Genomic DNA, 22,574 nt, shown 5'->3' with positions numbered 1-22,574 from the left:
AGACCTAAGCACTATTTAACAAGATGGAGACACAAGGGGAGGCGGTTTGAGGGAAGACGGCATGTTGGGTTGGATGGACACGTGAGGTTCCAGGATCCTGTGAAATGTGAGAATGGGGGTGCCCTGTGGGAAGCTAGCTCTGGGCCTGGAACCCAGGAGAGAGGCCTGGGCTAGAGGGATGGAGGTGAGGCCACCAGCATAAAAACAATGGAAACTAGGGAGCGTGTGGAGCAAAGAGGCCCTGGGGAGGCATGGCATCCATGTACCGGAGACCAATTTGGTAAGTTCAGAGCTAAGGGGGGTCAGGGGGTGGTGGACCACCCACAGGGGCAGGCACTCCTGAGAAGTTGAGCCCCATGAAGTTGAAGAGTGTCCGTTGGTGTCCCAGACAGTGAAGGCAAATCCTCTCCCCAGGAGTGGGCCCAGCCGAGGGGCAAGGAAACAGGGTGGCAGGGCTGACGGCTCTGTCCAGGGGCTCGGCCCGAAGGGAAATCAGAGAAATAGACCTGCAGCTAGAATGAGAGGTGGAATTGAGGGAGGCTTTGATTTGCTTGTTTTTCCCTTTTTTAAATGAAAGAGATGGGAGTTTGTGTAAATGCAAAGGGGAAGGTACCAGGAGAGAAGCAGAGGACAGAGGGAGGAGAAAGATGGGGAAAGCAAGGTCCATGGAGGGGGCAGGGGCAGAGCACAGACCTTGGCTGTGGAGTGCCCGCTCCCCACTTTAGGAAGAGGGCAGGAGATGCAGTTGGGGATGGTGTTGGGGGGTAGGGAGGTTAAGGAAGTTGTTCTAATAGCTTCTGTGTTCTCCCGACCAAGCAGAGAGGATGGCAAAGGGTGGAGGAGGGGAAGGCCAGGGTTTGAGGACTATGGAGACATTCAGTGGGGAGAATGGGAAGGACAGCCGACCAAGGAAGTTAGAGCAGCTGGTGGGCCGGGCACGGGGTCTGCAGAGGGGGCGGCTATGCAGGATGCAGGTCTGTGGGCGTGGCCAGGGCCTGCCTGCCTGAAGCGGCTGGGGGCTGTGAGGGCCTCAGGGTTCACTCAGCAGGATTCATTGAACTGGGTGATTTGGAGGGTTGGTAAACCATCAAGGGGAGCGGTGGGCCCCGGAATTTTAGCTGGGTGGGGTGAAGATGGGCAAGTAAGCTGCATGGGGAAGGCAAGGTCTGATAAAGAGGCAGACCCAAGGGGGTCATAGAATGAATGTGATATTTGGAGTCACTGCACTCTTGGGCAAATGGAGGCTGTGGCCACAGACTGGCACTTCAGAGTTTGCAATTGCAGGCCTGACACTGCTCAGTCCTGAGAGAGGTGGGGGTTGGGGACAGGTTCCTGGATGGGAATCAGAAAGGTAAAACTGAGGGGCCTGGACTGTGAGCACTGAAGACCCAGGGTCCTAAGTAGGAGGTAGTGAGCCAGCCCTGAGCCCCGAGGTCCCAGGAGGGTGAGGACTAGAGTCACTTACCCACACTGAGCGCCAGAGATTTAGGAGACTAGGATGGGGGGTGGGGAGGGCTCCTGTCTTCGGGGGCCCAAGGCACACTGGGATGGGAAACCTGGTGTGTGATATGTGCCAGGAGCCCCTTCCTGCCCACAGGGCCCGGCCTTGCTGTGAAGCCAGGGATACCCCTCCCCCCATGAAAGCTGAAAAGCTGTTACCTGATGTTTGGAGACTCTGAATGGAGCCAAGGGCTCCAGAAGTTCTGGAGATGGGAGAGAGGGCACTTCTTGGCCGTCTTGGCATCCCTGTCCTGGAAGGGCTGCTCCCAGCACTCCCCAAAGTGGCTGCATCTGTCTGTACAGTTGGGCTAAGTCTGTAGTTCTAGGCCAGGGGCAGAGACGCTTGTAGGCACTGCTGTGTTCAGAAGCTTCAGGTAGGTCTCCTATCTCTACCTGTCTGCATGGGGGGCAGCCTAGGGCAGAGAAGCCTCAGGGTCATCCAGTGTATTATCCTTCTGGCTCTGCGGGAGAAATGGAGGCCCAGAGGAACCCAGGGACCAGCCCAAAGTCACAGAAGCGAGCCGGTGCTATGAGAGGCCCACTCCCAGGCCATGCTGCATCTACTTGTTCTGTGGGATTTTCTCTCCTCCCTCAACCACTTTGCCCACACTGAGGTAGTGGAGCGATGGGGGAGCTGGGGGCCACCCTCCTCTCTGGTGGGGAAGAACCTAGGAGTGGGCCTTCGGCAGGTGTTCGTATGGAGCAGATAATGGAGAAATGGCCGCATCCCTCCACCCAAGCGTCTGGCTCTAGCTGCAGGAGGCGGCCTCAGTGAGCAGGCCTGCCCTCTCAGAGCCTCCCTGTCTGCCTCACTTAGGCTTGCAAATGGACCAAAGTTCCTCTCAGTGAAACCCACGCCTTTTTTCCTAGACTGGGAGGAATGTAATCATGGCATGAGAAGCTGTTCTCTGAGAAAGCAGGGTAGGGGCGTGGTTTTCGTGCCCCTTCCTTGCTGCATCAACCCCACCAGGATGCAGGCAAGCCTGGGGGCTTTATGGGCTGGTTTAAGGCCAATCCGTGACCTGTGGCACCAAAGTCATCAGCCAATTGGCTGAGAGAACCTCATTCTCTCCATCCATCCTCCCAATTAATTCTAACGAGGTACTGCTCCTGCCGTATGGGGATCATGTCTCACATCCCAGAAACCAGTGGGATTTGCCACAATAAGTCTGGACTTGCTTGGGCTGACCCCTCCTTGCCAAGAGCCACCAAGGGTGTCAACAGGAGTAATAGCTGGAACACCAATTAATTAATTAGGGGACTTGGAAATAGAGTTTAGGAACTTGTTTCTAGAATGGTTGGTCTGCAGTGATTGGTGTGGCGTTTCCAATGCACTAACTACAGAGGTTGAGGAAAGAACTTCAATCCTCCCTTCCATCCCTGGGAGAGAGTTTTGTCTGCTCATTTCAAATTAGTATTTCTGCCTATTAAAATGGTGCTGATTTTAAAATTAAAATTGCAAATAATAATAATAGCACCATTTGCTAGGCATCTACTAGGCCTGTCAGCATGTTGGTAACTGAGTATGCCATATTGTGTCACGTCCTCCCAAGGCCCTTCCTGTCTGAGGTATTATTGACTCATAAGGGATGTTACCTAGAGCATTAGATGTACGCATCTCTGACTCTGGAAGAATTTTGGCTGGAGACGGAACCTCTGGTGCCTGGGGGGAACAGAAGCCAAGGAAGGGATGAGGTCATTGTGGGAGGAAGGAAAGGCATCAGGAAAAGGCAGGAGCAGCCAGGGGCAGCGGGAGGACCCTGATGGAGCACTGCCATGGATCCTGAGGACAAGGGCATTTCAAGGAGGAGCAGCTCTCCGCAGAGTAAGCCATTACAAAGGGGTACTAGGAGGTGACAAGACTTGGCAGCTGGATGATATGTAGGCAAAGCAATCTAGGAAGCGAACGGTAGTCAAGCTTCTCTGTGTTCAGAGAAGCGAGCTCATGAATGGGAAACCACTCGAGAACAGCAAAGAAAGTTGCTCTCCCTGGCCGCTCCATTGATGGGGGTGGGAGCCTGGAGAGGCCAGTAGGGGGAAGGAAGGCACAGGAGGGGATGCACGTAGCCCAGGGCGGAAAGGCATGGCCCTGGGTCCAGTAAGTAGAGCGGCCTGCTTGGTGGAGAGAGGAGATGGGAGACTTGGCCATGACATTCCTGTGAAATAGGAGCCAATAGTATTCTCTGTTTACTAAGGAGGAAACTGAGGCATGCTTTGCCTGAGGTCCAAAGGTGGTAATGACAGCCCAATACTCACAGAAGGATTTTACATCCCCCCTCAGCCCACGTTTATATCTCTGTAAAATGAGAAGGCCCAAGTCTGAGTCCTAGATGGCTCCCTGCTAATGTATCATTAGGAACATTCCAGCACCTTCAGCCAGCCCTTCTACCCTGTCCATGTTCACAGGGACCTTCTGGAGTAGGTGTTTGTGCCTTTAAACTTTTTTTGGGGGGATGTGTGTGTGAGAGAAGACTGCCTGCACTCAAGAGCAGGGGAGGGGCAGGGGTAGAGAGAGAAGGAGAGAATCTTAAACAGACCCCGCACCCAGGGCAAAGCCCTACACGGGGCTGGATCTCAGGACCATGAGATCATGACCTGAGCTGAAATCGAGAGTTGGACACTTAAGGCTCAACCAACTGAGCCACCCAAGCGCCCCTTTTTGTGCCTTTAATCTCTACCCAGAGCTGGGGGCAGAGGGACGGTTGTTAGTAGGCCAGCAGGTAGGTCAGGGAACCTCCTTACCTGGAGGTTGGGTGTGAGGACAGGGGGTAAGGTCTGGCCTTCCTTCCAGACACCAGGCCGGTCACCATGCAGGGAGCGTATGACCCTGTGACCTGCAGGTGAAAGCTGTGAGGCATCGGCCAAGACTGGCTCAGTCAGGCTGTGCCCAGGCACTGGGTTGCTTTCCCCTTCCTCTTGTAACTGTGCAGGTCATGTCGTGGCCACCTGGTCTCGGATGGCCTCCATTCTGATGGGATGGACAGAAACCCAGTGAACATGAAATGTCAGATGATGGTGTAGTAACATGAAAATAAAGCAGAGGGCTGTGCTGGGACTTGTCCAGGGGCAACTCAAGGTCACATGGATTGTGGAGGCCACCACGGCATGTGGGACCTGATTTGTGGCGGCCTCTCTGGCCACCCTACAGCCCTCTCTGTAGATTTGAGCTCTGGGTTCCAGAAAATGTGGTCATCTCTGTCCTCCCCCCGAGACACATGTGCATAAACACGCACGCACACACACACTCTCTGTGCCTGCACCCCGGGTCCCTAGGGGGAGATGTCCAGGGTCCAGCTTTCATGCCCACCGCCTAGGCTGCCGCAAGAGGCTGGACCAGGCGATGGTGAATGTCCTCCAACTCTGACAGCCAGCGTTCCCCACCTGGGAGAGCTTCCAATCCCATTTAATGAACCTCATGTCTCCTTGGAGCAAGAAGCAGTACCTTGGCCAAGTGCTCTCCCCGTGTCCCTGCCTGTTTCTGTCTCTCTGTCTTTGTGCCTCTTTCTCCCTTCCTCAATTCCTCTCGGGCTTCCGCCCCCACCCCCCAACCCCGTTCCCCTCTCTTTTCCCCGCTATTCCCTCGGGAGCTCGGGGGCTGGGGAACAGGGCTGCACATACAAGCCGGAGCCATTGTTTGACAATCTGTTTTTGTCTTCATCTTGTTGGCAGGCGGCAGGAGAGGAGCAAAAGGTTAATGAGGCACTGTGCAGCGGGATTACTGCGTGAACGGGCGGGCGGCGGGCGGGCGAGCCAGCCGTGGTAACAGGGAACTAATTAGGAGCAGTTTAACAGGAGGAAAAAGTGAAATCTCCTCTTCACCAACTGTCAATAATTAGCTGATTTGGTGAGGTTGAAATGGGTCCACAGGAAAAGGTGGGGCTTTTCTGTGGATGAATGAGGCGTTGAGGAATGGGGGCCACTGAGGGCTCTGCCCTGTCCATAGGTGGGATGGGGCTGGCGATCACCCCACACCCCCCAGGCCCACCACCCTCCTCCCCTCTGGCTGGCATCCCTCAGCCTCAACTATCCATATGACCTTGGTCTTAACCCCAAAGACCTCAGTTTCCCCAGCCATAGAGTGGTAGGACTATGTTTCTTCCTGGCTCGGCTCTTTAGGATTCTGGAAGTGAAACCACCAGACCAGGCCCTTGTTGTAGAGTTGGAAGAGCTGACAGCAGACCGCACAATCTTGAATCAGATGCTGACCCTCAGGTGTCTTGTCTGCAGCACAGGTGTGCCCTCTGAGAGCCACCGCCTAGGGCCTGGCATGGCTCAAAAATGCTGCCAAATGGTTAGTGGGCAGAGCCTGGCCTTCCTTGGAACATGCCTTGGACCCTCACTTGACTCTTCTGGGCTCCCAGCAGCAATGGGGGCTGGAGTGGGGGCACAGAAAAGATGGGCTATGTGCCTCTGGCTGGCTGCAGGTGAAGGAGAGAGCCCCGGGCTCTTCCGTAGGGCTAGGGGCACTCTAGGTGTGTGTGTGTCTCTCTTTTCCCTGCACCACATGCCAAGTGGGAGGCTAGGAGTCAGGTTCCCTAGTAGCAAGGGCCTGTTTGCTCTGTTGGTATGCCCTGCAGTTGTTGGTTGGTTGGCCTTTGCTCTTTGCCCTTCCCTGACAGCTCAGCAGAGGACCTCCCACCTTCTCCTGCCCCTCCAGCTTCTGCCAAACACCTTGACTGGAAGAAAAGAGATCATCAGAGGCCTTCAAGGCTTCCTGCTCAGAGCCTCCCACGTCAGCCCTGCCAGCCCCACCCCGCCTCAGCCTCCCCTCTCCTTACCTCAGCCTTAGAGGGACCGGGGCGCTAGAGGCATGTTCTGAAGAAGGCTCGGCACGTCCTCATACCACTCACAAACCACAAGTCCCCCTGGCTCCAGAGGGTGGCTCTTAGAGGCCACATTCATGCTGCAGATGAGGTACCTGAGGGTACCTCCTTCTCATTCCCTACCCCCTCCCTATCCTTGGTCCCCCTTCCAGCTTAAGAGTTAAGAAACAAAGAGGCATGTCCTCCCTGTATGGGAAAAGACTATGGGTAACCCCCGGGGCATCAGAATCCCTGCCACCTCTCCCCATCAGCAGCTCTGAGCAAAATGGTAGTTTTAAGGAACCAGCGTGGCTGGAAGCCGTGACTTACCAGAAGCAAATATCTACCCCTGCTTGCCTCTCTTTCCCCTCTCTTTCTCTTTTTCTTGGGAACGCATTTGAATGCCCAACCAAGAATGGGGAAGAATTGGGAATGACCTCAGGTCTACATTCAAGGTGTTCTAGAAATGAGTACTCCTCCAGGAAGTCCTCTCTGATGAGTCACACTAGGATCTGTCTCAGCTCACGGAGGTAGACTTTGGTGACATGTGTTTCCTGTGTCCCATCTACCACCTTGGGACAATAGTCCTTTCTCCCTCCTTCAGCCTGAAGGCTGAGAAATAGAGTTCTTTATCAACACCTAATACAGAGCGTGGCTCATCTGGGCTTACCTTGACTGTGTTGGTTCCTACTTCTCCTGCTTTTGCAGTGTTGATGAGGCCAGAGGCAATGTCTAGAGGGCATGGCGCCCCTCCCGAGCCCACAGGCATTCACCTTCTCCCAGAGCAGGGGCCTCTTCCCCTCTCCTCTCAAATCCATCTCCCACTTTCCTTGGAGATGTTTGTTTGGGGTTTTTCTCATTTACTGGTTTAATCAGTCTCTACTGAACTCCAAAGTGGGCTATTTTTGCCGTCAGAAATCTGCCGCCTCCCCGCCCGCTGCTTTCTTGGAGTTTGCCCACAGGACCCCCCAGGAGGGACGGATGGGAATGGCAAAGCCACTCAGAGCCCAGGAACGCCAACGCCACCTGTCACGTTGCCTGTTCCCCACACCCCCAGCCCAAACCTGCGCGTGCACACAGGCCCACACATGAGCACACGCACGAACATGCACACCCATGCCCTAGTCACAGGCCCCCGCAGGGCCACCTCTCAGCCAGTCCCTCCTGCTTCTTTCTAGGACCTTCTAGAAAGCCTAGCTGAATTCGGGACAGGGAGGGAGGAGGCTTGGTTGTGCAAAGCTTCCGCTGAGAGGATTAGAAGCATCGATATGTGCAAAACATAGAACATGCCTGACCCATAAGCAAGGGCTCAGCCTTGGGAGCCATGGGGAGACACCCGTGAACCTGGGCTCTAAGATAGCCGTGGAGTCCTTCCTTCCTTACTCAGCATCACATGGATTTTTCAAGCTTCCAAAGAGCTCTCTCACCTGTTTCTTGATATTATCCGCATCTCAGTCCCAGGAAGTAGAAAATCTCCCCACCACGCATATGGGGAAACTGAGGCCCTAAAACTGAGAAGATGGAGGACAGAGGATTCTGAGATTGGTCCACCAGGGGGCACCAGAGCAAAGCTCCAAAATGGGAAGGGGGTTTGAGGCTCCACTGGGTGCACCTTGCACAGGGGAGATGGAAGAGAATAAGCGGGATCCCTACACTTGGGGACCTCTGGTTCAGTTTGATTCAGCTTCTGCCGAGGACCTGCTGGCTTGAACTGGGATGAGGTGAGGGACTGCTGTGTTCATAGATGATTGGTGAATGAATCGCCTGCAACTGGGGATGTGATGGAGATCGAAATAAATGCCAGGGGCAATGGATTTAGTCTGAGAAGATCAGGAGAGGCTTCCTGGAGGAGGCAGCTTTAGAGGATTAAGATATAACTAGACTTGGGGCTCCAAGGCTAAACACACAGCATACTAGGAATGGAGAGCAGCCGGTAGATGAGAAACCTGGAGAAGGTCCAGAAGGCCTTTAGCATCCAGCCAAGGAATCTGACATTCACTGGGAGAGCACTGGGAGCCAAGAGTCAGTGACCAGAGGCCTGACCCACAGGGTCCAGGTTCAAGCCTCGGCTGCTCCCTAACACTCCTGCCCTCTAGGATACTGGGGACAGCTTCACAAAAGATGGGACCCAGACTTGTGTGCCTGAGCAGGACCTGGGGTCTGCTGAACCCTAGAGAGAGAAGCTGGGGTGTGCTGCCCTTCAGGTTCTAGGCCTGAAAGAGGCGTCAGACACAGAGGGTCAGTCAGGTGCCAACCTGGGCATCAGACCCCATGTCAATGTCAGCACCACCTGCAGATGCTCAGAAGCCCAGAACCCTGGCCAGGAGCAGGAGGCAGCTTTGAGCCGTGTCACAGGGTCACACTGAACACCCCACCCCCCGAGCCCCATGCCTTTGAAAAGGAGGCAGAAAAGCCACCAGAAGAAAGGCAAGGAGGAGGAAGTTCTTTGTAGTAGGTAAAAGCCCCTGAGAATGGGGCACAGGCCAGGGATCCAGTTTCCTGTTTGTGTCTGGGCACCTTAGCTCCAGGTTCAAATATGTAAACTATCCGCCGGCCTGGCTGCAGGTGTGTGTGCTCCCAGGCTGCAGAGGCCACCGTGGCCCCAGATGCATTCCTGACTCCGGCCCCCCACCCATAATGAGCCGGGACACAGGGCAGAGAGCTCAGGGTTAACCCTTCCTGCACCACCAAGGAAAGCCCAGTCAGGCTGCTCTAGGGGACTCTGGTGCTCAGAGGGGCTGGGGGTGCTCAGGCGGGCTGGAGGTTTCCAGACACAATGATTTATGTTTTATGCCTCTGACTTTAGATGCAACTAGGAGTTCAGGGCCCACTGCTGGGAGGGGCAGCAGGGTCTGGCTGGGTCTGGAGGATTGGGGGTAGGGCTCTGATGAGGGGGGCACCTTGGTGAGGCACTTTGGGATCTAGGGTGCAGGTCGTGCCTCAGGGTCAGGGAATGGTGGCTGGGCAGCGCTGCTTTTCCCATGGCAGGGCAAGCGTGTTTCCAGCAGGCCCACAGCTTCCTGGCACCGCTGGTTCTGGGGCCTGGGGGGCCGCCCAGACAGCGCTGATAACTTCAGTGCCCTCACTGGTTCCTGCGGCCCCCACCCTCCAGGGCTCTGGCTCCCCATCCTCGCTGACTGGCTGTCAGGTACCTGGGGAGGTGTCTACCAGATGAAGAGAGGGACCCAGGGGCTCCTGCCTGCCCCCTGCTGTCAGCCTGAGACTGGGTCACCCTTTCCCTACAGCCACTCTTTGCCCAACCAACCCCCTTTCTCCTCAGCCCTGGGCATCACCCCTTGACTGGGCTGGCACTGGTGACCCCTCTTGCTGCACCTACTCCCGGTACTGGGCCTTGGTAACTCCCTCACTCCACAACCCGCCCATGAACCCCTATGGCCACCACGTCATTTGATTGCTGCCTACATGGCACATGAAGCCCGCTTCTGCTTCTTTTTTAAAAATTTTTAATGTTTATTTATTTATTTTAAACTACTCAGCTTATTTTTTTAATGTTTATTTATTTTCGAGAGAGAGACAGAGCATGAGCAGGAGCATGGGAGGGGCAGAGAGATAAGGAGACACAGAATCTGAAGCAGGCTCCAGGCTCCGAGCTGTCAGCACAGAGCCTGATGCAGGGCTCGAACCCACGGACTGTGAGATCATGACCTGAGCCGAAGTCGGATGCTTAACCGACCTAGCCATCCAGGCACCCCGTCAGCTTATGCTTCTTATCCATCAGTCCCCCAAGCAGCAGGGGTGCCCCCCAAGACAACAGCACAGCCCTTTGTGTCTCTGGTTTGGGCAGACCTGAGTCACATCCATTTACCAGCAGAGCCCTGGATATGATTTCTGTGGAGGAGACCCAGGACCCCCACACGTCAGAGAGATGATCTTCAAGCAGCACAGGGGTCCTCCCTGTGGGGGCCACCCACTGAGCCCAGTAGTAAAGATCCCCAGTGGTTCTGACACCTGTGAGACCCGCCATTGCCCAAGCCCCACCCAAGGCTAGAGGAGTCTTAGTGGACAGCCAGTTGAGGTGGCCCAGGATGGAAGTGAGAATCTGTGCCCGGGCTTGGCGCGGAGTCGGAGGTAGGAAATTCGGACTCCAGAGGTCACCAAATCCCTTTGGGAGCCTTTCAGCCCTCACTGGGACCACTCAGAAAGCGGTCTGCCTGGTATCCACGCTGCCTGGTGTCGTGGCACCCTCTGTCACTGCTCCTGCTCCTTGGGCTGCTCCCTCAAGGCTACCATCACGGGCTTGTTCCCTTCAGCCGCCCCTCAAATGTGCCTGTTCTCCAGGCCCAGCGCCCTCCCCTTCCATCTGTTCTCCCAGGCGAGCTCCCCCACTCCGGGGCCTCCGGCTGTGCTCACACATCCCGGGTTTGCTCTCCCACCCAGACCCCTGCCCAGAACTCCTGAACCCATGCCCCTCGGCATGGCCGAGCCTGAGCCTGTCACCCTCCCACCCTGACCCGTCCCGCTCCCGCATTCCCTGCCTCCCAGAACGGCGTCACCAGCCACCCCAACTCCTGAGCTAGAATTAGGAGTCATCCAACGCACAGTCATCCTCGACACCTCCCTCTCACCCCCACATGGAATTGGTCATCAACTCCTATGGATTTCTCTTCAGAGAGGATTCCAGTGCCACCCTCCTCACAGCCCCGCTGGCAGCAGCATAGGGCAGGACCAGGCACCTCTCTCTCATTCCCACAGCTGCCCCCTCACTTACCCTCCAGTCCATCCTCCACATCCACTGCCACTGGAGAAACATTTTTAAAATGGAGTCTGGATCATGGCCCACCTCCGCTCAGAATCCTCCCATGGCTCCCCATGGCCCACACTGACACATTTGTGTGGCCTGCAAGGGCCTGCCTGTCCCCACCCCCCCCCCCCCCATCTATCTCCTGCCACATTCCCTACCTGCCCAACATGGCCCACACCCAACAGGCCATGCTGGCCCGCCAATGCTTTTTCTGCCCTCTCTTATCAAAATCCTCCATTTTCTTCCCGGCCTACCTCCTCTGAGAAGTCTTTCTTCCTTATTCCTTCATCAGTACGTGGTAACCCCCACCCCCTCCCCAGTTACCATGGCACCTTGTCTCTCTGGGCTCCATGTGCTTTCATAGCTGACTCCTCCCCTAGACTTGGAGCTTCTCAAGGGCATGGATGAGATAGATTGTCCATCTCAACTGTCCATCTCTGTGTGCCCAGCCCTGGTGTATGGAGTTGGCAGCCATAAACATCTGACGTGAGAGCTGATTAGTGAGAAATGAGAGAAAAAGCCTCAAATGCCACTCTGTCCCCACGCCTCTGCTCCTGAGTACCTCAACCAGCTACCCCTCCCCAGAGCCTCTCCACTGCCCGCATCTCCCCCCCTGCATCCCTTCTACCTGCTGCCCTCAGCACCGAGAGGGGCCTGGGGGACCTGAGTCAGTGACAGCCCCCGCGGGGAGGATGCGGCCTCGCTCTGCACCCAGGCCAGCACTCCCCAGGGAGTGGGTCGAGCGGGCCGTGGCCCTGGCCGTGGTCCTCCACCGCGGTGGTGAGCAGCCTCTCCGATTTTAATGCGGGCCTCAGTGCTTCAGTGAAAGCCGGCATGGGAAGTTGCTAATAATGGCACTAAAATAAAATATGCTACATCTGTTATGGGTAGCAGAACAAAATTAGCTGCTCACACCTCTGACATCCAAGATGTCTTAACTTAAAATACTCCTTGGCTTACTTTACATCATTTACTGATTATATTTAAAAGAAATACAATTTTGCAATTACTGTTCTTTCCAGTGTGATATCTGTGCATCATTTTCCTTTTATGTTTATATATTTCTCCTTCATTAGTGCAGTCTGAAGGGTGATTAGGATTCTTCAAACATTTTACAGAGGTTAAACGTTGATTAAGATTTAATTATTACTGTAAATAGCTTGGAATGACATATGGTGCAAAAGCCTGACATATGTGCATTTGAATAAATGAAGTGCTATTTCCCAGGATGCCTCAGTAGCTGTTTAACAGCTTTCCCGAAGGGTTATGTTACACCTCATGGTAAGATTGCTGGGATGTTATATTTTGTTGGTTTTTGCAGCTGAAAGCTAAGAACAGTTTTCCAGTTTTTTAAAAACATTGAATATTTTAAATACCTAAATTGTTTTGCACAAATTTTTGCTAATTTGTCTAACTAGGTTAAACATTTTCAAAAGCATTTAGATTTTTAAGCGTGGGCGCTGTGCATTGTGTCAGTGGCAGCATGGGGACGAGGGAGCCGGTGAGGTGGAGGGGACACGGAGGCCGGCAGGGGTGGGGAGGGAAGAGGTGGCTTGAGGAGAGGGGGTGGGGAAGAGGCCTGGGCCCTGAGCCTAGCTCTTGTCTCTTTGGCCCTCTTCAGTGGCCAGAGCCTGGGTATTGGGGTACCATGGACCACAGGGGAAGGGTCCCCCTTCCCCAGAAACTCCACCATGCCCCCCGGCTCTAGTCCACATCGAACTCCCTCTCGCCTGGCCTCTGACATGCCCGGCCTGGCTATGACCAAGTTCTCTGAAGGCAGGGCTGGTCGGTAGCGCCTTCTGCCTACCCCTCAGGGTTGCCATGTCTTGACATATAGCAGGTACCTGGGACCAGGTTCAACTGAACGAAGCCACAAAGGCCCCAGCACTTCCTTGACTCTGCCTAGGGTGGAGATCATGCCGAGCACCCCCTCACTGAAGTAGCACCTCCCTTTCAGGCTCCCTCGGGCATCCTTACTGGCTAAGTCCCTGGAACTGCAGACCGTCATCTGGGCTGCTGTAGAGCCTCCGGGGGGACCTTATTTCCCAGGGCCTCCTGCCTCCCTTCTTTCCATTCATTTATTCAACACTTACTGAATACCTTCTGTGCACTGGCAATGGGCCTTGAGGGTACCGGGATGAACACGATCGCACATCACGTTTGCTGCCTCATGGCGCTTGCAATCTAAAGTGGAGAGGGGGGAGATGAGCGGATGGGCAACCTGAGAAGCAAGTGATACAGCTGGGATGTCCGAAGTGCCTGGAGCTGTGGGGGCCCCGGGGAGTGGCCGCGCCCAGGCTGGGGAGGGAAGATGTCTAAGGCTGAGATGTGGAAGATAAGCCCAAGGAGGAGCCGGGCAAGGGGGGGGGGGGAGAGGTGGAGACAGAGAAACAGTTCAGGCAGACTCGGGGTGGGGGAGAGCCACTCTTATCTGAGGCATGGCAACAAGTAGGTGTGTACGGGGTCTCCAGCCAAAGGGGCAGGGCAAGGCTAGGCAGGGGCTGAATAACGAGGGAGTCTAGACTGGGTCCCTGAGGGCAGTGGGGTCATTGAGCCATTTCATAAGGAAGAGAGGGGTGCCCAAACTTGTGGTTGGGAAGGCTCACACTGTCCGAGTGGGGGTAGACTAGGGTGGCTGAGACCTGAGGGGAAGGAAGGAAAGAGGAGGTGAGGCAGTGCCAGAGCACCACTGGGTGGTGGTGTGGGGAGCCGGGTTGGGCCAGGAGGACATGGTGACTTCAGTTCTGATTTAGATTTTAGGGCTGAGTTCAAGTGTCTGCAAGACATCCATGGAAAGGTCTAGTAGGCAGTCCCTGTGGGCCCAGGACTCAGGGCACAAACATGGCTGGAGAACCCTCAGATCCGGGGAGTCACCAGGAGGGTGGAATCACCCCAGGGCTTGTGCAGGGAAGAGGGCCCAGCCAGACCAAGCCCCCAGCGACCCTGAGAAGTGTCCAGTGGGTGTCGCAAAGTGCAGTGCGGCAGCAACTTGGGAGAGAAGGATTTTGATGGAGTGTGGTGAGAAGAGAAGCCAGATTTGCTGTGGGTTGAAAAGTCAGTGGGAGGTGAGGAGGTGGAGCAGGCCACCTGAGACTGTGCCTTAAAGAAATTTGCTTGTGGGGGAGGAGAGAGACCAGGCGGTAGCTGGAGCGTGACGTGGGGTTAACAGGACATATTATCAGATGGGAAGTTCTTGTCAGTGTTGAAATGCTGATGGTCAAGAGTCAGTGGACTGCGAAGGTGGGAGACGGCAGGAGAGTCTGGGAGTGGGCTCCCGGAGTGGGCGTCGGGGAGGTGGACCCCAGGAGGTTCTGCCTTCTAAGAGGAGGGGTGGCCCGAGGGCAGGTGCGGAGCAGTGTGGACAGGTTGTTCATGGCTTTGATGATGGGATGCGGAGGGGCCTCTTCTGTTGTCTTCTGCCTCTTCTCTGAAGTAGGAAGAAGGGTCTTCTGCTCAGGATGAGTGGGGAGCTGAGGGTGGAGTGGCTGAGGAGGGCAGAGAAGGTTTAAGGTGGCCCCTGTGGAGAAGGAGGAAAGGAGCTGACTGGGCAAGGCGGCTGGGAGGAGGAGGATTGCTGATCACTGTGGGGGTCCAGCAAAGTCAGGTTCAAGTGGATGCATGGTTGAGTTCCTCTAAACCTGGACCTCTGCCAGTCTGACTGGAAGGACCTCTGGGCTAGAGAGTGCCTGGAGCGACAGCCCCGGGTGTCCGGGTTGGAGTAGGTGGGTGTGAAGACTGAGCTGTAGGGAGTCTAGGCCTGAGATCTTCATTGTGTAAAGACAGATAGGGGAGTACATGGGGTACTGGAAGGATGGGGGACTGTGGAGTCCAAAAGGGTGGAGTTTGGGTTTCAGGAGTGTGGGTGGAGCAGCCCTGGGTGGTGACCAGGGCCAGGGTGTGGCCCTGGGAGTGGGCGATTGCGGCACAGCAGACTAGGCCCTGGGAGAGGAGAAAGACACACTCAGAGTGTAGGACGTTCACCCACACGGACACGCCGTCAGAGGAAGACACAAGACCTAGCCGGGAAGGGATACTGTGAGCCCCTTGGCAGGAAGGCGGTAAAGAAGGACCTGTCAGGAGGTGGCACAGGGGGAGAACTTTGGGCAGCAGGTTAGTCTTAATGCTACTCCCAGCCTCCACACTCACCCCTTCCCTCCCGTCCCCCCTCACCTTTCTTCTCTGTTCTTACTCTCTCCTCAGATCGAGACATCCCAATTAGAGCCTGAGATTGCCCGGGCCACGAGTAGTCGGACAGTGGTATACAACAAGGGGCTGTGAGTGGCGGCCGGCCGGCCTGGGGATGGAGCCCAATCCAGGCCGGGGAGCTGGGGGCGGGGAAGGAGTCTCCTGGGCTGCACCTGCAGGGAGGGGCAAGCTGACCCCACCAGTCCTGGGCACCCGGGGGAGCACTGGGCCCGCAGTGGTAGGGAGACTAATCTATTCACATGTTAACATAAGGGTGAGGAATTCTGACACATTTCCTATAAAAAATAATCAAGTGCATTTCTGGGCCTTACGTGGGGTTGTCAAAACTCTACTCAGCACAATTCTGTGTGAAGCTGAAAAACTGTAGAGTGCCCACGGGATAGAATTAGGATCCTTTTATACGTTGGGGTTTTTTTTCTTGTTTTTTTTATCCGAATCAAGCCTGAGCCTTGGCTGCAGCAGCCCAGATGGTGGCAGCTGACCAGTGGTGGCAGTAGGTCTAGGCCTGGGGGCTGGTTGGTTTGGCAGAAAGGCAGGTAGATTCAAAATATTATGGTGGCCAGACCCAGTGACTCATTGAGCTGGGCTGGGCTGGGTGTGAGGGTGGGGGAGGGGGTCTCCATCTCACGGAGGAACCAGCTATGACTGAAGTCCTCAGGAGGTGGCCCAGAGAGTCAGGAGCACTGGAGGCCTCTGGAAGATTCTGTGGGCAGTTGGCTCTGAGTATGGCTGGCCCTCATCCATCCTACAATCTGCATGCAGAACCAATCCCTCTGCATGAAGCCCAGTGCCTGGGGCTGGGGTCACCCTTCACGGAACCCTGATCCATTTGAGGCCCAGCTTCAGGCAAGAAGCCCCAAGAAGGAATGATGTTTGGCCTGCACTTCGACCTCCATGGGAAGACCCTCCTTCTAGCCACCAGGCTGGAAGCTGGGCTGTGGGGCTGAGGGTAGGCCTGGAGCTGGACCGCCCTCCATCAGGGGGCGGGGGGCTCTCGGGCCCCCAAGGCTGCCTGCTTCATCCGACCGCTTCCTGAGTGGGAGGGGCCTACACCTGAGTGTGGAGGCAGGTTTCTAGGCACCCATCGGAGAGTCAACATCGAGCCAGGAACTGCAGGCCCTGGCTGTGGCCCGAACGGGCTGTGCGACCTTGGAGAAGTCTGCCCCCCTCTCTGAGCCTCTACTCCCTATCCAGAACCAGAGGACTGGATCAAGGGGTTCCCACCGGCTTTTCCAGCTAGACCTCGTCCTGCTCAGATGCTGGTCATCCCAGGCACATCCCCAGTGTGGACACTGAACTGGGAACGGGGCAGGCCCCTTTGGGAATGACCTCAGGACCTAGACCTTGCCTTTCTCTATGTGAGCCCACATCCTGGGAACACTTGATCTTTGCCACTTTTCGGTTCTGAGGGAGGAGATAGTGTGGGTGGCTGGGGCTAAGTGTGCCTCCACACCCACCCGCCACCTCTCACCCTACACTGGCCTCCGAGGCCACTTGCTGCTGGCTCCTGTCTCTTCCCATTTGCAGGCCAAGAAAAGGAGAGGCCTGTCGGGGCTCTGCAGAAGAAAACAGGGCCTGAGGTGAGGGTGATCAGGGCAAACAAAGAGGAAGCATGGGCCCCATTGTACGCTTCACCTGACCCCTGCTGGAATGGAGCCCCCAATATGCTGCCTCAGAGCACCCCCACACACACCCCGTGACTCCACCTGGGGAGGGACCTGGCCAGAGGTGAGCACATGCATGTGGAGGTCAAGGATAGGGCAGGGCCACAAAGATGTGGCCCTGGGCGGCTCTCGCCATCCTCCGTGCAGGGGTGGTTGTGGGAGGGTGGGTCTTCCACAGGCGCTGACACCATGCACCACCCCCCTCCCAGAAGCCCCTGCGGTCCTCACTTCCCAGCCAGACCGTGCTGCTTCTGCAGAGCACTGCTCTGAGGGGGCACTCTCCTGAGGAGCAGCACCCCCTACCAGTCAGGAAGGGGTGAACACAGAGCAGGCAGGGAGAACAAAACAGCAGAGAAAAAGGGGCAAGTACTTTTGAGCCAATCCTGCCATAATGTGACTGTGCCAATGACAGGCTGGGCGTGTCTGGGTCCCCTTTGAAAAGCTCTCTTCAAGCTCACCCTTCCCCGCCTCTCATCAGACATTGTTCTTGTGCACTTTACCTCGAGACCAAAACAGCCCACCCCAGCCCCTGCTTTCTGGAGACCTGGTAGAGACGGGGTCTCTCCAGCTCCCTCTGGACTGGCTGCCCCGGCCCAGCCCCAGCCCAGCCCCAGCCCTTGTCATCTCCACCTACTTACTTTGTCTCCTGGATGATTTCTGGTCATACTCCCAAACGCAACTTCACGGGAGCTAAGGGGACTCCTCCGTGGAACGGGGTTGGCAGGAGATCTGTGTAGCTCAGGGTGATGGGACAGAGGGTCAGGGGGCCAGGCTGACAAGAAAAGGCCTGGCTTGGCAGTGGAAAACACCATGAGGGAAAACATTCGGCCAACATCCATCCCCCCCTCTGCTGAGGCCAGAGGAAGGGAGGCCTCGACGGCAGACCTGCTCATGGCCTGGGAGGAGGCTGAGCTGGGTCTCGCGGCTAGGGCGCGGCTGGCCCGGCTGCGCCAGAACACAGGCGTACGGACAGCTGGCTCTCCAGCGCTGGTGTGCCGGCCCGACCTTCTTCTGGTCACTTCAAACATTCCCTCGGGCTCAGGGATGTCTTTCTCCCATTCCGGAGAATACTCTGATGGTGCAGGGGCCAAAAGCCCAAGATGTCTAGATGGCTGTTGGGTCAAGGTGGCTGACAGCCCCCTTTCTACTTCCTGATTGTGAGCTGGCTTATTCTCTGTCCTGAGCCCCTGGCCTAGGAGAAGAGTGGGGTCCTTAGATGAGAAGGGCCAGAGGACAGAGGCAAGTGCTCTCCCAGCCCCAGGCCGCGCGTGAGTGAGGCACCAGCACATATGCCTTGGCCACACCAAGGGGACTTTGCAGTGTCTTTTTAACCTTCTCAGAAAATTTCTCAATCTCCATGATTTATGTAATACTAATGAGCTGTGGGCAATAAATGATGGATTTAAAGCATCAGGGCTTGGCTTTGTGGATTGCGGGTGGGAGCAATAGGGGTAGAGTGGGGACAAGCCAGGGCTGCCTGAGGATTTTGTGGGAAGCCCCCCAAGGAAGGTGCAGACCTCAGGCTCCAGGAGGGGTCAGGCCATCTGGGAGGCCCAGAAGGAAGGGGAGAGGAAAGGAGGGAAGAGCATGTGAGGACAGGAAGTTGGACAGAGGGTGTGGGTTCGACTCTACAGAAGGACCCTCCCTTTACAGAAAAGTTGCTGAGCACTCACTAAGCCCCCACCGCACAGCACTGGAGTAGAGAGGGATGTTGGTAGATTCTCCTACTGTTGATATCGGGGGGGGGGGGGCGGCCACAGAGGGGGAGTCCAGATGGGAAGGTCACTCTGGACTGCCTGGGATCCCAGAGAGTCTTCACAGAGAGGAAAGATGTGAGCCAAGTAGAAAGGTACCAATGTCCACAGTGTGTGTGGCACTGGCCTCAAGAACTCTGCCTCTTCCTAACTTCCCAACAGCCCCTCTTTCTGGCCCCTCTTTCTCTAGGCAGCCCCAGAATCCCTGGGGAAGTGAGGCCTGAACTCTTTTCCAGGCCCTCCAAGCATCTTCCACCCCTGCAGGGAGGTGCTGATGGCCGCCCATGGCAGGGGGACCATGTAGTAGAGGTGAGGTCCACAGCTGGCCCCAGCTTGGCCCCAGCATGATTGTTTGACCTCTAGCCAGTCGTTTCCTTTATTTGCCCATGAATTTGGTCAGATGTTTATGGAGCATCTTCTCTAACAGCACCTTGGTGTCTTTAGCCATAAAATGTCAAGAACAAGCATCACTCGCTGGGCTGGTATAAGGATTGGAGAGACCAGGTGAGAAATGCACCCAGACTCCTCTTTTCCCTGCCAGGTGTCAAGACAATGCCTCCCCTTACCTGCGCACTGGGCCTCCCTAGGAGACTGGGGGCGGGGGGGGGGGGAGGGAAAAGGGTGGGAGCGGGGGTCTGTTCTCAAAGTGATACTTTTAGGTCATGGGGCTTCTGGTCTCTGGGGAATTTTTTTGCTAAGAGCCCCACTGGCCACAGCCCCCATCCGAGGGCGGAAATCCTTGACTCTTCAGGACAGACACAAATCCCTCCTGGGAGCTGTTTGTTGTTTTTAGCTGGTTTGGGGGCTCAGCTCCTGCCCAGCCCAGAGATCATTAACACTCCAGGAATGTGGCCTTCCTGGCCCCATCCTCACCTGCTGGCCCCTAGGGCCTCCCTCCTCCCACTCAGGCCCTGATTAGGAGAGTCAGACGTTAGGGGCTGAGGACAGTGATGAGTGACTCTTTCTCAAGGCCCTGGGGTCCCTGGGGTAATTTGCAGGATGGGGCTCCCTCAGTCTTCCAGAGCTGCTGCTGCTCCCGCCCTCTCACCCACACCCCTGCCGCTGGTTAGGTCCTTAAGCAGAAAAGGGTCAGCCACTCCCCAAAGGCCTTACCCCCACATGCCCTTGCTTCCCTGCAGTACCAGGAGTCTCCCGGGCAGTGGCTAAAAAATGTTCATTCACTTCTTATGTCCCACCCCGAGGTAGCCACTGGCAGCCTCGTCTAAGCTCAGAGCCTAGCTCCTTCCTGACAAGGACATCTTCTCAACCAGAGCAAGAACCTGGGGCACCACCTCACCCCAGTTCCCTGGGCCTTGTGGAAGGGTAAAGGGGGTGAAGGAGAAAGAGAAGGTAGACAAATGGGTGACAGAGGCACCAGGTGCCCCATGAAAATCGTGTGAGGAAGTGAGGGAAGGAGGCCGCCATCGGACCCCTGGTCCCCCTGCCCCTTCTAGCTGGTTCTCCTCCTCTCTACACGTAAGCCTGGCAGAGGGAGGGGCAGCACAGCCGGGCCCTCACTCAGTCCAGGAGTGAACTGCAAGAGGCTCAGTGTCAGGGAACAGGGCCCAAAACAAGGTGCTGGAAATAGAAGTGGGCGAGCCGCTGCGGGGCAAGGGGCAGCTGGGAGCCACTGGAGGCTTTAAGTAGGGAAGTGGATTCATCTGGCAACAGAGTGGAGTGTATCATGGACTGAGGCAACACTGCTGGGGAGACCAAGGGAGAGTGAGGGTGAGGGAAGATGGAGCCTGGACCAGGGCGGGGAGGGGGATGGAGAGAATGAAGAGGTTCAGGCTTGCTCAGCTCTAGGTGATTGATGGTGGAGAGGGTGGTAGAGAGAAGTCAGAAATGGCCCCAGGTTCCTGGCTTAGGCAGCCGAGGACATAGATGGGGGTTCCATTTCTCAGCTAAGAAACAGAAGGAAGAAGAAATCTGCAGGCATTCTGCTCTACAAGTTAGTAGAGGTCCCTGTGAGATATTCGAGTTGAGGTGTCAGGGGACAATTGGGTGTGCTTGTTGGAAGCTCAGGACACAGGTGGGACCTAGATATGTGGCTTGGCGTCTTACCCATTTACTGAGCACCTGGAGCTAAAGGGACTGAGGCCTCCACCCAGGGGGAGGATGTGGGGTGAAAAGAAGAACCTGAGAGAGAACCTCCAGGAGCCCCCACCTCGGAGGCCTGGCCAGAGACAGGAGGCTGCTAAAAAGCTCAGCCACAAGAAGGGTGTTATGGGCTGAACTGTGTCCCCCTAAATTCAAACGCCGAATCTCCAACCCCCAATGCCTCCGAATGCGACTGTATTTGGAGGTAGGGTCTTTAAAGAGGCTATTAAAGTAAAACGAGCTCATGTGGGTGGGTCCTAATGCAATATGACTGGTGACCCTGTAAGAAGAGGAAGTTTGGACACAGGCAAACAGGAAGACAGCCATCTTCAAGCCAAGAACAGAAGCTTCAGAAGAAACCAACCCACTCTGAGCTGGTACTCTGGGCTCGAACGTCCAGCCTCCAGAACTGGGAGGAAATGAACTTCCGTTGTGTAAGCCGCCCAGTGTATGGTGTTTATCCCAGCAGCCAGAGCACACTAAGGCCGGGGATAAGAGGAAATGAGGAGAGCATGGCACCCCAGACGACAGGAGACGAGAATGTGCTGGGCGATGAAGGAAGACAAAGACCAAGCACGTCCCTTGGAAGGACCTGGAGAGAATAGCCTCAGTGGAGTGTGGTCAGGGCAAAAGCCAGATTTCCGTAGGCTGAGAAGTGAGTATGTCTCCGACTGGCTGCCAGTGTACAACTAACTTGTAAAACAAAGGGCTTCCTAGAGATTGGGTTGTGAGCTGGGCATTGAGACATGACAGTGGCTGCAGCACAATGTGAGGGCTAAGGAAAGGCTTCAGGAGGAATCCTGGGAATCCTGGGGCGTGTGGACAGGAATGGGTGAGAGGAGAGCTTGGGGAGGCAGGAATGAGGAGTGGGGTTTCCGGAGGTGGGTAGGAGGAGAGAAGGGTCCCAGTGGTAACAGGAAGCAGGTGGAGAAGATGGGCTGGATGTAGGTAATGTGGGTGGGAGGGAGGGAGGTTGGAGCATGAGAGACTAGCTTGCCTAGTCTCTCCAGATATACTTGCACCATTCTCCACCCGCTCTCCATTCCGGGAGGACTTGCCGTCTGGCTCCCTTGAATGGGAATCTCCAGTGGGAAACTGGAGGATCTGAAGAGGGTGACACTGGGACATTGATTCCCCTGGCCTCCCCTGCCTCTTTGGGCCTCCCACTCGAGAAGGCTCCGGCTCCTATCTGGGGCTGTCTCCATCCATCTGTCCTCTTGGTAGTTCTGGTAACTGCCCCTGCCTCTTCAGGCCCCAGGGCTGTGGCCCACTGTCATTAGCCTTGTGGCACTACAGCATCTCTTGTCGGGTTCCCCAAATTTGTGAATTGTTCCTTTATCCAACTCTCCTCAGATTGCCCCATTTGAGGGGACCACCTCTTTCTTCCCAGCCTCTGATTACTAAGAAGGTGTTCCCTTCCAGCACTTCTCATTTCTCTCTGGAGAAGGAAATAAGGTCCTCCGTTGAGGGTAAGGAGAAGAGGTCTGGGGAGAAGGGTGACTGTTTGAGACATGCCCTGTGGAGAACAGGAGTGGATTTATTAACAGGAGACCTCGGCTGGGGCTGGGACCTTGGACTTCAAGGGGTACCATCCAGCACCTCTTGGTCTGTCCTCGTGGACTCAAATGCAAGGGCAGATGGGGAAACAGGTTCAAGCACGTTTTTGATTTTGCCAGGCAGGTGCAACAAGAAACAGTGGGACCAGGGGATGTCAGAGAGAATAGAGGGACCCGTGGCAGGGGGTGTGCTCTGAGGCCAAAGCACGGACACAGGAGAAAAGTGAACG

The 22,574-nt window shown here is 55.8% G+C and overlaps 1 protein-coding gene across 4 annotated transcripts in view; it reads left to right on the top strand.

The window, feature by feature from the left end:
- SFXN5 (sideroflexin 5) overlaps window positions 1-18,344 on the top strand; it is a 120,470-nt gene extending 102,126 nt beyond the window's left edge. For all 4 annotated transcript variants that reach the window (XM_029937587.1, XM_029937588.1, XM_029937590.1 and 1 more), the window contains one exon: window positions 15,265-18,344. In XM_029937587.1, coding sequence (XP_029793447.1) covers window positions 15,265-15,342 — 78 coding nt within the window. In that variant the 3' untranslated portion in view covers window positions 15,343-18,344. The remainder of the gene's footprint in view (window positions 1-15,264) is intronic.
- The last annotated feature ends 4,230 nt before the right edge of the window (window positions 18,345-22,574 follow it).

The sequence above is a fragment of the Suricata suricatta genome, chromosome 4 (assembly GCF_006229205.1).
Source record: "Suricata suricatta isolate VVHF042 chromosome 4, meerkat_22Aug2017_6uvM2_HiC, whole genome shotgun sequence".
Lineage (NCBI taxonomy): Eukaryota > Metazoa > Chordata > Mammalia > Carnivora > Herpestidae > Suricata > Suricata suricatta.
The sequence above is the reverse complement of the archived record's forward strand: the minus strand, read 5'-3'. Positions and strand labels throughout refer to the sequence as shown.